General features: G+C 46.3%; 1 protein-coding gene across 2 annotated transcripts in view; it reads right to left on the bottom strand.

Annotated features, from left to right (window-relative positions):
* Positions 1 to 941: 941 nt before the first annotated feature.
* Positions 942 to 14,192, bottom strand: part of Vcl (vinculin) — an 89,703-nt gene continuing 76,452 nt past the window's right edge. The window contains exons 17-22 of one of the 2 annotated variants that reach the window (XM_032917903.1): positions 12,835 to 12,959; positions 10,653 to 10,838; positions 7,288 to 7,491; positions 5,242 to 5,445; positions 4,750 to 4,854; positions 942 to 3,044 (exon numbers count right to left, since the gene is read on the bottom strand). In XM_032917903.1, coding sequence (XP_032773794.1) covers positions 2,898 to 3,044; positions 4,750 to 4,854; positions 5,242 to 5,445; positions 7,288 to 7,491; positions 10,653 to 10,838; positions 12,835 to 12,959 — 971 coding nt within the window. In that variant the 3' untranslated portion in view covers positions 942 to 2,897. The remainder of the gene's footprint in view (positions 3,045 to 4,749; positions 4,855 to 5,241; positions 5,446 to 7,287; positions 7,492 to 10,652; positions 10,839 to 12,834; positions 12,960 to 14,192) is intronic. The other variant, XM_032917904.1, reaches the window with a different exon arrangement.

Here is a 14,192-nt window from a genome sequence, read left to right as displayed (position 1 = left end):
AATAGAGCAATCATAGCCATTCATCTTCTAAAGTATTCCCTTTCCGGTCACATGATAAAAATGCTCAAAGCTACCTTCCTTACCACTTCAGTATAGACCCAGAATACCCAGTATTAAAAGGTTTTTCAAACATGAAGGTTAATCCAGCATATTCTCTTTTCCTGTTGTTATTAAGAAATCATAGTCCAAGAATAAATAAAACAAATACTTATTTTCTGTGTGAGGTAGCCACCCAATCCCCCATTGGAATTCAGCTGGTAGCTTAATGGTGCTACAGAAGAATCCTGGAAATAAGCTTGTCTTATTGTCCTTAAAAGCAACTGTTGTTTTTTTTTTTTTTTTTAAACCATAAACAAAAAAACAAAACTGCAGTGTCTGAGACACACACCAGTAAGCACGGTGAACAGCAGTGGAGGAGGACTCAGGGACCTGTGAGTCCACTCAGCAGCCATGGAGCTGCCGTCCACTCCAAGTCAGTGTAACGTAAGTTCACCCTGCGGTAGTACTTAACCTTTTCATTTTCCTTCTTCAGTTCTAGAAAATTAGGCAAAAAGCAACTTTTTTGTTTTAGTCAGTATTTCCTCAAACAAGAGGGCTGTGTCCTCAAAGCTAGTTCTGCCTCACGGCCATAGCTATGTACTGGGGTCGTGAACAAACAAAAATGTCCCTCACATTTCACAGCTTCGGCTTCTGGAGGGATGGGGTGTTCTCTAATAGCTACAATCTTCTAAAGTGAGGCCACTCTAGCCAGAGGTGCCCTACATTTGGCTGCTTTGCCCACTGGTAACTTGTGACCTCTCCTTCTACTGTATTAGAATACATTAGCCAGAATTGCTACCAAGATTGTCCTTTATCACACAGACCCTCTTATGTACTACACTACTGTCTAACTCCTTTATGGATTGGATAAAGTCGTTAGTAAAATAACCTCATTTAGAGCATTATTCATATAAATGTACTTTATTGTTTTAAACAGAACGAAAGAAGAGGCAGAAAACATTTGCATGTAAGTCCTAGCTTATAAATGTAGTTTTTAGTGGTGGCATCTCTAACATGTCGCTCAGGGACTGTTTCCTTTTGCCTCCTTGTACTGTGAGCACTGACACTTGAGAAAAGCACATCTGGCGGAGATATGTCTCCAGAACTGGAAGAACTTGGAGAGCAAACATTTTTCTTAATTCCTCTAAGTAATCTTTAGTAAAACAAAAGATGATCTTTGGCATAGATTCATACTTTAAAGGCATTGATATGCATTTATATCAGGTAAGCAACTATACAGATCTGCTGAGAGCTTTCAAAAGAATCTGTTATCAGCTGAAAGGAAATAGGGGAAGCCTGAGTATTCAGGGTCAACTTAAGATTTGAAAGTTCAGTGTTGGGGTCAACATACTAGATGTGGGAAGAACATCCAGGAAGGTCTCAGTCCTGTATTCACCTGGTTCTTGATTTCTGGAAGAAGCATCCGTGCGCTAGGAAATGCTTATACAGCCGAGGTAAATGCAAAAATGAGTAAAGTCACTTTTTCACTAACTTTGCCCAATAGGAAACATGCCTTTCTGATAAGTAGATACCATACTCATTATTCTTGAATACTTTATATTGAGAGAAGGTTGTAGTTGGTTAAAAGCAACTGGGAACTATAACTTCCTACTGATTTTTCCCTAGCAGCACCAGAATTATATTCTGCAAATGCTATTCTCCCTTACATAGGAAATATCCTTCAGACAAAATTGCCTTTCCATTCAGTCTCTTAAGAGCTTAATTTTGAATGGACTTTTCAAAGTTACAAGCAAAGTCAAGTGTGGTGTTAGGAGCTAAGAGGCTGACACAAGTAGATGACTTGAATCCAGAAGTTCAAGACTAGCCTGGACAACATAGAGAGACCCAGTCTCAAAATTTTAAAAAAAAAAAAAAAAAAAAAAAAAAGTGGGGGATGGAGGGATTGCAGACACACACACCTATGATCTTTAAAGTCTTGTTTAAGAAGCACATAGAGGAAGACTGCCCAAGCCTAGGATGATTTGGTTAAAAGTAAATGCAGCATTTCAGCTCAGAAATTAAAAAAGAAAGTAAAAGCTAAGGATGAATGCTAAGGCCTCAGCACAGACTTCTACTGGCAGTGACAAGCATAGAAAACCTGGGAGTGGCCCCACTGGGAGGATGGGCAGGATCACACCCCAGCTACTCTGCCCCCTCAGTGGCAGAGAGCACCAGTGTGTTTACATGATGGTTACCTTGGCAACCAAGCAAGGCAGGATGTGAGAAGGGAAGTTTCCATAACACATACTAGTGAGGGGCATGATAAAGACAGAAGAGTGATTTCCTCCCAACAGTGAAAGTTGGTTTTCCATTGTGCAGAACTAGGAATACATGGGGAGAAAGTGGGAAATGGATCCAGGCCGTGCAAGCTGGAACTCCCCAGAGACCACCTTTTCCTGCAGCAATGATGCACAGCCCAGGGAAGATGGGCAGGGTCAGCAGCAAAGGGGAAACCCAAAATCACTTTGGAAGCACAGTTATTTACTGACTCGCCTCAGTTCTAGGTCTCGAGAGCCTAAAGGGGGGGAAAGGCAGCCAGTGAACCATAAACACAGAGAGAAATGTCCCAGGGCAGAGCAGGGCTTCCTGCTAGTGTTCACGCTTATTCTGAGCTTATGTAAAATCCTTGGGAGAGTGCACAGAGTAACTGAAAGTACAGGGTTTGTAGAGAGACACTTCAAAGTGTCCATGACAAGAGTATAAATGTTTTTTCTATGTGAAGAGGCCCCATTCCTTTCTGGTGTGTGAAACCAGGGATTGATTTTCCACCCCTGGCAACTCTGAATGGCTTCTGAAGCTCAAGATGGTCACCTCCTCGTTAGCAGAGGTCTGTGTACCAGCCAGGTCTGACCAGGTGCCTACTGGTACCAGGGAGTCTTTCTGACCCAGCGCAGAGTAAATCCGGCGTCTGTTCGAATCTTGATTGAAGCAGCTTCGGCCTCTCGCACAGTCTCCTTCACAGACTGCATGAGGTTCTGGGCATTATGAACCAGCATCTCTGTGGCCTGCAGGAGAGGAGCCCTGTTACCATAGCCTCAAATGCAGAGCTGCCTGCAAGCTGCCATGAAGCCAGGAGTGGGTTGCAGCTGACCCCTGCACCGGACCCCCTGCATCTCTGCTGGCTTAACTACACAAACAGGGCAATGTTTATACAATTTGACTTGTACACCAGTAACTGCACTGTGTCTCTGTATGGCTGGCAGCATGTACTCACTCCTGGTTTTCAGAGACGGTGTTCTTTCAGGACTCTGCTATGTCCTCTACCTACACTTTTCTTCCAAGTAAGCCAGGCTCCCCCTCCAGCATCCTTCAGATCTTAGGGAACCATACATTAAATAACACCACTAAACTCTTAGCACTTTACTTGAAGTTACTGTGTTTCTTCATAAAATCCATCACTAACAATGGTGTGCTGTATATTATACCTAGATTGCTTGGGGGTGGGTTTTGTTCTCTTAGTTGGCGTTGGGTTCTGGGGAGAAGGTAGTGTGGTTCCAATTATCTGTCTGTCTTTAAGCTCCACAGGGCAGAGATTTTTGTTGGCTTTTTCACTGCTCTCTATTTAGTACAGGGGGCATTTCATAAACAATGAATGGAAATGATCGACCCAGTCAACCCTTAACACAGGACTAGAGGATGGGAATAGCTGGCTGTCTGCCCACACCCAAACAACCCAATCATTCAGTTAAATCACTCAATCGGGTTTATTTGTTAGATGTACAGTGTTCTGCCTGCATGTATGCCTACAGGTCAACCCATGGAAGAACAGCCAAGTGCTCTTAACCTCTGAGCCACCTCTCCAGCCCAACTCAATCATTCCTTAGGGCAGCAGGTCTAACTAGCTCTAAGTTGTAGATCTTTTGAGGATTTAAGGAAGGCCATGGGGTTGGAGGCCGGGGGGGTCCATGTCACATGAGTGAAACATATGCATAAAGTTCAGAGGACTCTGGGAGAAGTACCTAGAGTCTAAGCTCCAAACATCGGTCCTCTTCCTTCTTAGGAAGGAAGGGTCTCAGGCCAGCCTAACTCACACAACAGTCAGGTTCCAGCTCAAGACTCTTCACTTGTGTCCTGAGTTTGCTCCAATCTACCACACTGTTTCTACTTCTTTTTTTTTTTTTAATTTAATGGAACACATAGTCCCAACACGCATTTTGTTAAATAATTAAGTTGATAGATATGATTTAGCATGGATCTTAGTCTTGCCCTTCCTTTCCCACCTTCTCCTATTGGCACAAGACACCCTGCCAAGAAAAGCAACCCAGTGTCCAACTCTGCTTACAAACTATGGACGTTAGGGATTTTGAAGATGCCCGGGGTGGAGATGGGAGCTGCTGATTAAAGCAACTGTAGTGTAAACATCAGTGGGGCAGCAGGAAGGTCTCCTCCCTGTAAACATCAGTGGGGCAGCAGGAAGCCTCTCCTCCCTGGTTCCTCAGGTACCCACAGCCTCTGTAGAGCAGAGCAGTCAGTCCACCTAACGGGGTCTCTCTCATTTTAACCTTTAAAATAATGATGGCCTCTGTAGGCAATGCTGCCAAGGTGTACTCTCTACCATGAGATCAGGAGTGTGACTCAGAGGAGGGCCCACCAGAGGGGAGAGAAGGAAGAGAGGGCTGCTGACTCTCAGTTCAGAGGTCAGTTTGTCCTAAAACTGAAAGGAGGCAGCAAGGAAGCCCGAGGTAGAGAACCCAGCGCAGCGGCACTTACCTGCTCAGATTCCTCGTCACTGATGTTGGTCCGGCCCAGCATGGTGGCCTTCACTGTGGACAGGATTTTGAGCTGGGTGCTTATAGTTGGGATTCGCTCACAGACCTAAAGAGAAAGTTTCATTGGATGTTTGTTGGTTCTCTAGCCCACAAGCTCCTTGGAGGCAGACATACCCAACATTTCCAGTGGATGCATGCAGGAAGTATTAATAAAAAGGCAGCATAAATATACTTGTTTTTATCCCCAGCATCAGTCCTGACCAATTGGTATCCACGCTGCCCTTGCTGCCGCTGCTTTCCCTTCTTGAGTGCCCCTTCCTATTCACCCACTTCCCTCTGCTTTTCCCTCACATCCATCACTCATGCTTCCCACTCAGGTGCTGACTCTTCCCTCCCTCCCCACTCTCGTTCTCTCCTCTCATCCTCCCTGCGCCCCCCTGTCCCACCCCTCCACCCCACTCTCCCCACACACACAGCCTATTTTCCCAAGTACCTGTAAGAGATTGGTTCTAATCCGCTTATCTGTGCACTGCTTGGCAACCTCCTTGGCCAACCTCGTCACCTCATCAGAGGCCTTGGCGATATCCTTGGCACACTGAATAAGTGCCCGCTTGGTACCACTGCCCCCTCTTACCAGCCGAGACATCTCCGCCATCAGCAGAGCCATGCGCTTGGCTGCTGCGATGATGTCATTGCCCTGGAGAAAAGCAAAGCAGCATGAGCTCTGCCCACACACCAGCCATGTGAGGGAAGGTAGAAGACCAGGAGGAGGCGTGCTGCTCTAGCAGCCCTCTGGGAGGCTAGGAAGGGGAAGAGTACTGTTGGGGAACTAGAAAGCACTGGAGACAGGAGAGACAGACAGGGCACTTGCCCAGGATTCAGTGAGAATATCTGAGTAAAAGAAAGGACCCAGATATTAGTCTAAAAGGGCAACTTGGTGCCCCAGGCGCAGCACTGGACAGGCACTCGAGCATCTCCAGGTTAATTGTGTCAATAACAGGGCTAGAGCCAAGGAGCCACTCACACAGGCACTTTCACTTTATAACAGGGGAGAAAGCAGGGGAGGTGGCCAGAGGTGGGGAGCACAGAGGAGGCTTTCCAAATGCTGAAAGCGCCCTCCACACTTGTAAACAGCAGCCAAGCGCTCAGCTTCACTAGAACAGGAAGTGATTCTCAGCCTAACTGAGAAACACAGGAGAGCTGGGTGTTCTCTCATCTACACTACTGTGCCCTCGACTGCCTTTGGACCTGCGCAGCCTGAAAGGCACACTATTTTAATCACTCCACATTTCAAAGGTTACAAATCAATTGTTCTGTCCCATCAGCTGCGTGAAGCCTCCAGTTAAGGAACGTTCCCCCTAGGAGGGTGCTGAGGGAGATCAAATAAATAAACCTGAGTCAGGCTTATTAATGGCAGTTTATCTGAAATTTGGTATCTGGTTCACTTAAAACTCTCATGGATTATAAATAAGGAAATATTTAAGCAATTTATATCCTTAACCTAAAGTTACAGCAACTACAGTGTTAAAACTACCCAAATGGCCAGGCCCCACTCATTTTCCCCTCATGCTCTTCAATTGCTATACAATGCAGTGAGGCACACACAAACCAAGCCACTCAGGGTTCTCTTGCAAAAGCTCCGAGAGCACCATGAACTGCGCATCAGTGTTTTTAAGGCACATAATGTCTCGGGAAATAAACTAAGGCAGAGAACACAGGTTTGGGAGGAAGTCACAGGAGAGGCATGTGTTAGATGAAGCCCTCTGGATCAACTTCCAGTGTAGACCTGAGGTAATTTAGGATTACATGACATTGTTAGAAGACACACAGTGCCAGAGTTAGTTTTTACCCACCATCTTCAGGCTTTTTCTTGCAACATGCCATCTTTAAGGAGGGAAAAAAAAAAAGATAACCACTTCTACACCTCAACTCTCCCAATGAACCCAAGGCTCTGTCACCTAGCTGATGGCCTTGAGCTTTCCCTGTGGCCACTTCCAATGCCTGAGAAAGCAGTCCGTGAAACCCCTTCCCTGTGGACTCCCATGAGGGCCAGCATCTGTCACACAGCCAGGTGCAGGCAGCAAGCAGTCCTCCTGATGCTGCCAAAGCTGCTTCTCGTCCTGATCAACTGCTGGGCCATCAGTGAGGTCAGTGGGGGCCAAGCAAAGCTCAGTGGTCAAGCTAGGGAACTTGTTGCAGTCCCCAATGGCTCCTGAACTAGAATTCACGGATAAATGCATCTACAGCCTCCCAGGGAGTTCACAGCTCCAGTAATGGCCACAAAAAAATGGGAAGGAAACAAATTCTTTGGAAAGTGACCCCACTTCTCTCTATTCCACAAACATGAATGCAGTTCAGTCGGGCATCAGCAAACCTATCAAACTTGTGAAGCCAGGCCTAACAACAAGGTGCAGACAGACAGTTGCCCGCCCGGCTCAGACTCACAGGACCCGCACAGATAATGAGTGATGCAAGGTGTCAAGGCTGCACATGGCCGGATGCATTCGGAGCGGCCCCCAACTGGGGCACCCATCAGTACCTTACTAGACCACTTGGTAGCTTCCCGGTGCAAGGACTGAGCCGCGGCCAGAATGGGCTGGTTGACCGGCTGATTAGCTGGCACTAACAGCAGCTCAGGTTCTGAATCGTCTTCCATGTCAGAGGGGAAAGGGAACCCAACAGCATCAGCCGCATCTGCCTCAGCTACAACTCCTATACCCACCTGAGCGGCTGGGAGACCCGGCTTTGTCGATGGCGGGAAGGGTGAGAAACAGGGATAGTGTTAGTAAGAACAACAGGACTCGGGAAATGGAGCTTCAGCTGGTTTAGTTACCAAAGCTTGCCTGGGGTGGGAAAGAAAATGGCGTGCTCTCCGGGAGCCATGGGAACCAAGGTTCAAAGACAGGGACTCAGCCTCCAGCCTAAGTCTCCTTGACAGAAGTGGAGAAATTTGCTCTAGCAAAAGGTTTGCATAGAGGGCAGGTGCTTTATCCTTGCTGCTGAAGTTAAACTTGACCAGAATCGCATGTTTCGGGAGCCAAACAACCCAGTAGCCATTACCTTAAAAAGAGTCCCGAGGAGAAAATAAACAGTTATGTAAGCTGTTTGAAGAGAAAAACAGCATCCTCCTAAATCAGGTACTCACTATTCCATCTTCCGGGAGCACAGCTCTGAGACTCACTGTCTCCTTCAGGATTAGAAGTTCCAGATTAGAAATGCTATGTCAAAGGTAGTAGACCAGGAGACAGAAAACTCAATGTAATGGTGCATGAAGAAGTTTACCAAATTCCCTAACCACTCAGCGACCTATAGGGGCCTGGAGAAGACACTCATCTAGTTCCTATAGCAGTGAAAACACTGTATCTCGAACTGTCTTCCTCTTTGAAACTGCCTTCAGGGACAAAGCTCCCACAGAATCTTACTGCAGCAATGGAAAGTGCCACCTTGTGAGCACAGCCTAGCTCTCCCTTGTGAGTACAGCCTAACTCTCACCTTGTGAGCACAGCCTAGCTCTCCCTTGTGAGCACAGCCTAACTCTCCCTTGTGAGCACAGCCTAGCTCTCCCTTGTGAGCATAGCCTAGCTCTCCCTTGTGAGCACAGCCTAGCTCTCCCTTGTTGACACAGCTTCCCACCCCAACCTCAGCTCACAGTACACAGATCAGGTAACAGGCGGACTAGGCAAGTAAGTGAGGCCAAGCTCAGAGGAGCCTCATGTGAACCCAAACGGTTGCTTATGAAGAACAGGGACCAAGACGAAAGTGAGGTTTCTACCAAAGACAGGAATCCTAGGGGTTTGGGAAGATAGAGAGAACAGATGCTAAAAACAAGCTGGAGTAAAAAGAACGGGAATTGCTTTAATGAAAGGGAGCCATTTATAAAAAAGACTGGTGAAGAAAGGTTGCTTACACCAAGAATCTGTAACCAGGAGGAAATGAGTGTTTACGTGGAGTTTTATTTAAGGTTCCTAAAAGTTTTATCCTAACAGTAATCCAAAGGCAGAGGCAGGAAGACCAGGTTGGAGAACAATGAGTCATGAGACTCTCTAGAGAGACAGAAAAACTTTTGAATTAGCAATAGAAATTCTGGGGGGCTAGAAAGATAGCTCAGTGGTTAAAAGCATTAACTACTCTTCTCCAGGACCTGGATTCAATTCCCAGCATCCCCATGATGGTTCACAACCATCTCTAACTCCAATTCCAGGGGATCTGACACCTTCTGGCTTCCATGGGCATTGTACACATGTGGTACACAGATATGCATGCAGGCAAAATACACATATAAAATAAAATCTTAAAAAGCAAAATAAAAATAAATCTCAAACAAATAAAATAGTGTTTTATCCTAAACACAAAGCCCACCTCAAAAGAGTGGGAATGAAGTTGGCAGACACAGGGCCAACAAGGAGGGGTTAGGTTACCACCAATTCTTCCACCTAAACTGCCTCAACCAAGGCTCCTCCCCATTCCCTGAAGGAAGGACCAGTTGGCTGCTGCTAAGGTTCAGAGTAACAAGCTTCACAAGGTCAGTGTGACAGATACAAACACTTATTTCTTCCCGACTCGTTCCTAGCTCTCAGTTCCTAGCTTTGTACAACTCAGAACCCAGTGAACTCATGAAATCAGAGCTGGCCAGGACCTGTGAACACAATGGGCATAGTTGGGCGAGTATATGGGTCAATGCTGTCTAACCCTCCATATTCCTAAGATGTTTCCTAAGAGTTTCCTAAGATGAGCAGGCTTATTATAATTACATTTTCTGTGGGGGAAATCGACCCTATTGTCACCCATGCTCCATTCACAGTAGGACTGAGCTACGGGAACTTGGAGTGTGAGAGACACCACTATCAATAATTCCACAGGTCAGATCCAACACCAGCAAGGCTTCCCTGCCTAGGAACCTGGGCTCCCGCTAGTCACTGGATTAAAAACAAAGGCCACACTTGACAGTGCTGGCACTTGCCTTTAATCCCAGCACTCAGGAAAAGCAGCAGATGGGTCTCTTGAGTTCCAGGCCAGCCTGGTCTACAGACTGAGTTCTAGGATAGCTAGAGCCACACAAAGAAACCATGTCTTGAAAAAACTAAACAACAAAAAAAACAAACAAAAAAACAGAAAGAACAAACCAAGGTCAATTTCTCAGCCTGAAGAAAAAAAAATACAACAAAACAAGATGGTTATTTTCTCTGGGAAGTACATTCAGTTGAAGATTTAAAAATAAAAGAATCTAGTGGGAATGCAAGCTAGGGTTCTGGTGCATTACAAACTGCGCTAAGGAGCACAGCCTCACTGGCAGATGAGCAACAGGGCTTCGCTCTAAGCAGGAGAAGCAACTACTCATTTCGAGTGCTGGGAAGCAGGTAGGATGTGATCATGGGGTAGGACTGTTTACATCCAGATCTCTGCTCCAGGAATGTTTAGACTTTTAATTCGCTGAGTTGAATGAACACAACTGGAGCTGTCTTGAGTGGAGAGGGAGCTCAAGATGATTCTGAGAAAGAACAAAGCGCACTGCTTCTGTGCCCCAATCTACCTGCTTCTTAGCGCAAGAACAGGAGCCGCCACACGCATTCCACCTCACAGACCCACAGAAGGAACTTTCACAACGGAGGTTTATCCAACAATGACAAACACTTTCTAAAAGACCCAAGAAGTCAGGACAGCTGACCCTCTACTGGACAGATGGGAGAAACGTCTTTAGCCACAGACACCCCAGCTTTACTTTTGCCCAGGGAAAGGCAAGCCATCAAACACTAGGACTTCTCCCTAGATCACTGGTAAAAAGAGCACACTGCCCAAAACGAGGGAACTGAGCGAAAAGGGAGGTGGACACACCGACACCCCTGGGATGTCTCCATCCTGTCTGAGAAGGCTCTCACCCCCAACAGGGAGAGCCTTGAGGCTTACCTTGCTAGACCATTTCCGAGCTTCATCGTGGAGCTGCCTGGCGGCCATCATCATCGGCTGGTTAATCACCTCCCCGGCTTTCTGCTCAGGGAACTCTTCGTCCTTCTCTTCTGGTGGGGGCGGCCTGGGTGGAGGGACTTCACCCTCAGGCAGAGGTGGTTTGGGAGGAGCCAGCTCATCAGTTAGCTAAAAATATGAACAAAACAGGGTCCAAGTAAAGCCCTGGGAGCTACTACCAAAAACCAGTCTAGAAAGTACGCCCACACTGACTCCATGTAAGAACGCCCACCAGAACCATGAAGGCATCTGTGCAGCATCATTAAAACAGTTTCCCTATCCATCCGTCCATCCATCCATCCGTCCGTCCATCAATCCATCCATCCGTCCATCCGTCCGTCCAACCACACATCCGTCCATCCATCCATCCATCCGTCCATCCACCCACCTCTCCAAGAAACCAGCAGCTATGTGTTGCTCATTTCCCATGGGAGGCACACACAGCATTACCAGATCACAATCCCCAAAGCCCATCCCAGAGAATATGTGAGAGCTGGTTGTCAGGTGCAGTGGAGAGCCTCATTACAGAGTAACTTCCCACCATTGCCTCAGGTTCTACATCTGCCACGTGATCCCTACAACCCTAACTCTAAATGCCATGACTCAAAGAAGCCACGCAATCTCAGCAGCAAGAGCCTCACTGGAAAGAAACATTGGAAACTGGGAACCACCAAATCCTACTTAGGTAATTAACCAACCTGACTTCTTTTACTGACATGAAATAAGGAACCATACCAAAGGAAGTAGATATAATTATTGTCTTGATAAGCTATTCTTCAAATCAACATATTTCTAAACTATTACTTGGAGTAAATATCTGTATACAAGGTCATTACCAGTTTTGTTTCTAGGATTTGTAAGAAAAGATACTCCCCAACTAGCTTATTCTTTTTTTTTTTTTTTTTGGTTCTTTTTTTTGGAGCTGGGGACCGAACCCAGGGACTTGCGCTTCCTAGGCAAGCGCTCTACCACTGAGCTAAATCCCCAACCCCTAGCTTATTCTTTAATCATGGGAAAATATATTCATGGTACTTAGTGGAAAGAATTATGAAAAGATTTGAGGGCCTACAGAGATGGCTCAACAGTTAAGAGCACTTGTTGCTCCACCAGAAAATAGGGGTTCACGTTCCCAGCACCCACGTGGCTGCTCATAACTATCTAAACTCCAGTTCCAGGGGACCTGACGCCCTCTTCTGGGTTCTGAGGGTACTAGGCATGCAAGCAGTGCAAAGCATCCATACACACAAAATAAAAACTGTTTTAAAGATTCAAAATTAGAGTCTAATTTAAAAACACAGAAACAGTTCTTGGTCTGACAAGACAGAAGAGCATTTGCCATGCAAGCATGAAGACCCTAGTTTGACCCAAGCACCCAAGTAAAACACTCAGCATGGGCCAGCAATGGTGGTGCACACCTTTGATCCCTGTACTCAGGAGGTAGAGGGAGGTGGGTCTCTGTGAGTTCAAGGCCAGCCTGATCCACATAGTTAAGTTCCAGGAAAACCAGGACTATGTAGAGAAACCCTAACTCAAAAGACAAAACAAAACAAAGACAGCATCTATCTCAGCATGGTAGTACGTGCTTATAATCCCAGCACTGGGGAAGCAGAGACAAGCAAGGGCTCACTGGCCAAAATGACAAGTCTCATCCTAGTGAGAGTTGACCTGTCTTCCACAAGAAAATGTACCTGTGTACGCGCGCGCACACACACACACACACACACACAATTTTTTAAATAATTTTTAAGAGCAAATATTACTTTTGTTACTAAAAGAGAGTAAGTCAAGAACCTAACAAGCTTCTAATTCTGCAATTCTCCCCTTAGCAATTCTCACCACGCATACACAAACTATTTTACGACAAGTCACAGCTCATCAATTCATCGCAACTGCACTTACCTCTCCTCCATCCTCACCCTGTCTGTCACACAGGCTAATGCTATGTAAGTGCACGCACAAGCACTGATGTATGATTCCACTCAATTTAGGAGTAAAAATCAAGATGTGCCTCTAATTAATCACGTAAAAGCTTCGGAAGCCACCTAGAGACAGAGACTGCAGACCTGCCTCTCACACAGGCTGCCCCTTGCTGCTCCGTTCTTCCCTTCTCTCTGCATTTACTTACACGTAGCTGTTCAAGGTCTGGTGGAGGAGGCGGGAAGTCAGGCTCCTGAGGTTGGAAGGCTTCTCTAACCTTGGCCACAGCTCCCAGGATCCGATATCCTGAGTCCAGGAAGCTCTTTTGCAGGCCTAAACACAAGACACTCATTTTCAGCTGGGTAGGTCAGCGCCCAGAGCACTGCCTGTCCAGCAGAAGAACTGGTTCCCACTGGCAAGGTTGGATGTGGGGCTGCTAGGGGGAATCATGGGCAGTGGCACCGGAAAGGGAGGGAGGACAAGTCAAAGGCCTTGAGGAAGTATCACAGGCCGGCTGCTCCTACAGTGGTGAGAATGCCTTCTGACTGGACAAGTAACAAGTACTTGGGAGAATGCTGGGTGTGAATACTAGGCTTGGGCAGCACCCGTCACTTCTCTTATGATGGCACGGTCATGAGATAGGTCTGTGGAGTGCAGAGCATGGCAGATGGCAGTTTCAGATTAGGTTCCTAACTCCCCGGAGTCCATCTCACCTTTCTCTCTGCGTCTGTGCTCTAGTTGGCATTCAGTGTGTTAACCCTTATCGTGGACTGCCAAACTATGAGAAACTCCAATTAGGAGATCAAATACATCCACCAGTGATGGTGGCCTGGGAATCTGAGGGAGAATCTGAGGGGCCAGAAGTGAGTCAGGCAGCCTAGATTCTCACTCATGAGATGGGAAATGCGGGTTTCCAAAGAGAAAGGAAAACACATGATTCCCAGCCACAGGTAGATGAGGTTATTAACTCCTTTGGTGGTACAGAAACTATGATCACAACGTAGCTGAAGAAAATTCAAATTCTCCCACATAGGGTCTAAGAGACCAAAGTTACTTGAAGTCCTCTAGATTTGACAAAAACAAAATTCTCTACAGAGAATTGTCATAATATGCAAGAAAAGTAAAAGAGAGTGTCATCAACTAAACGGTTGGCAGATAATTAGCATTTATTTTAAAGTTTCCAAAATTGTGACTATCAACAGGGAAAGCAAGCCAGACGACGTTAGGAAAGGGGGGAGACATTGGTCCAAAAAGTGACAGGCCTGATGATACTGCAAAAGCTTTGAGCAGAAGAAAACCTAAATGTCTACTGGTTTTTCCCCGTTTTTTTCCCTTTTTTTTTTTTTTTTTTGGAGACACTCTGTAACTCTGCCCTGACTGACCTCAAACTGACAGTTATCCTTCTGCCTTAGCCTCCTGCATGTTCTGATTACAGGAGAGAGCACCAAGCCAGGCAGTGTCTGTACATTTCCTCGCAGACTTTACGTATGTTGACTGTAGACAACTACTCTTCCCATCTCTGGAGTTAGTCTAGCAACTAGAATGAGAGACAGCGTGCACTGTTGC

The sequence above is a fragment of the Rattus rattus genome, chromosome 12 (assembly GCF_011064425.1).
Source record: "Rattus rattus isolate New Zealand chromosome 12, Rrattus_CSIRO_v1, whole genome shotgun sequence".
Taxonomy (NCBI): Eukaryota; Metazoa; Chordata; class Mammalia; order Rodentia; family Muridae; genus Rattus; species Rattus rattus.
Note: the sequence above shows the minus strand (reverse complement) of the source record. Positions and strands in the feature narration are given on the sequence as shown.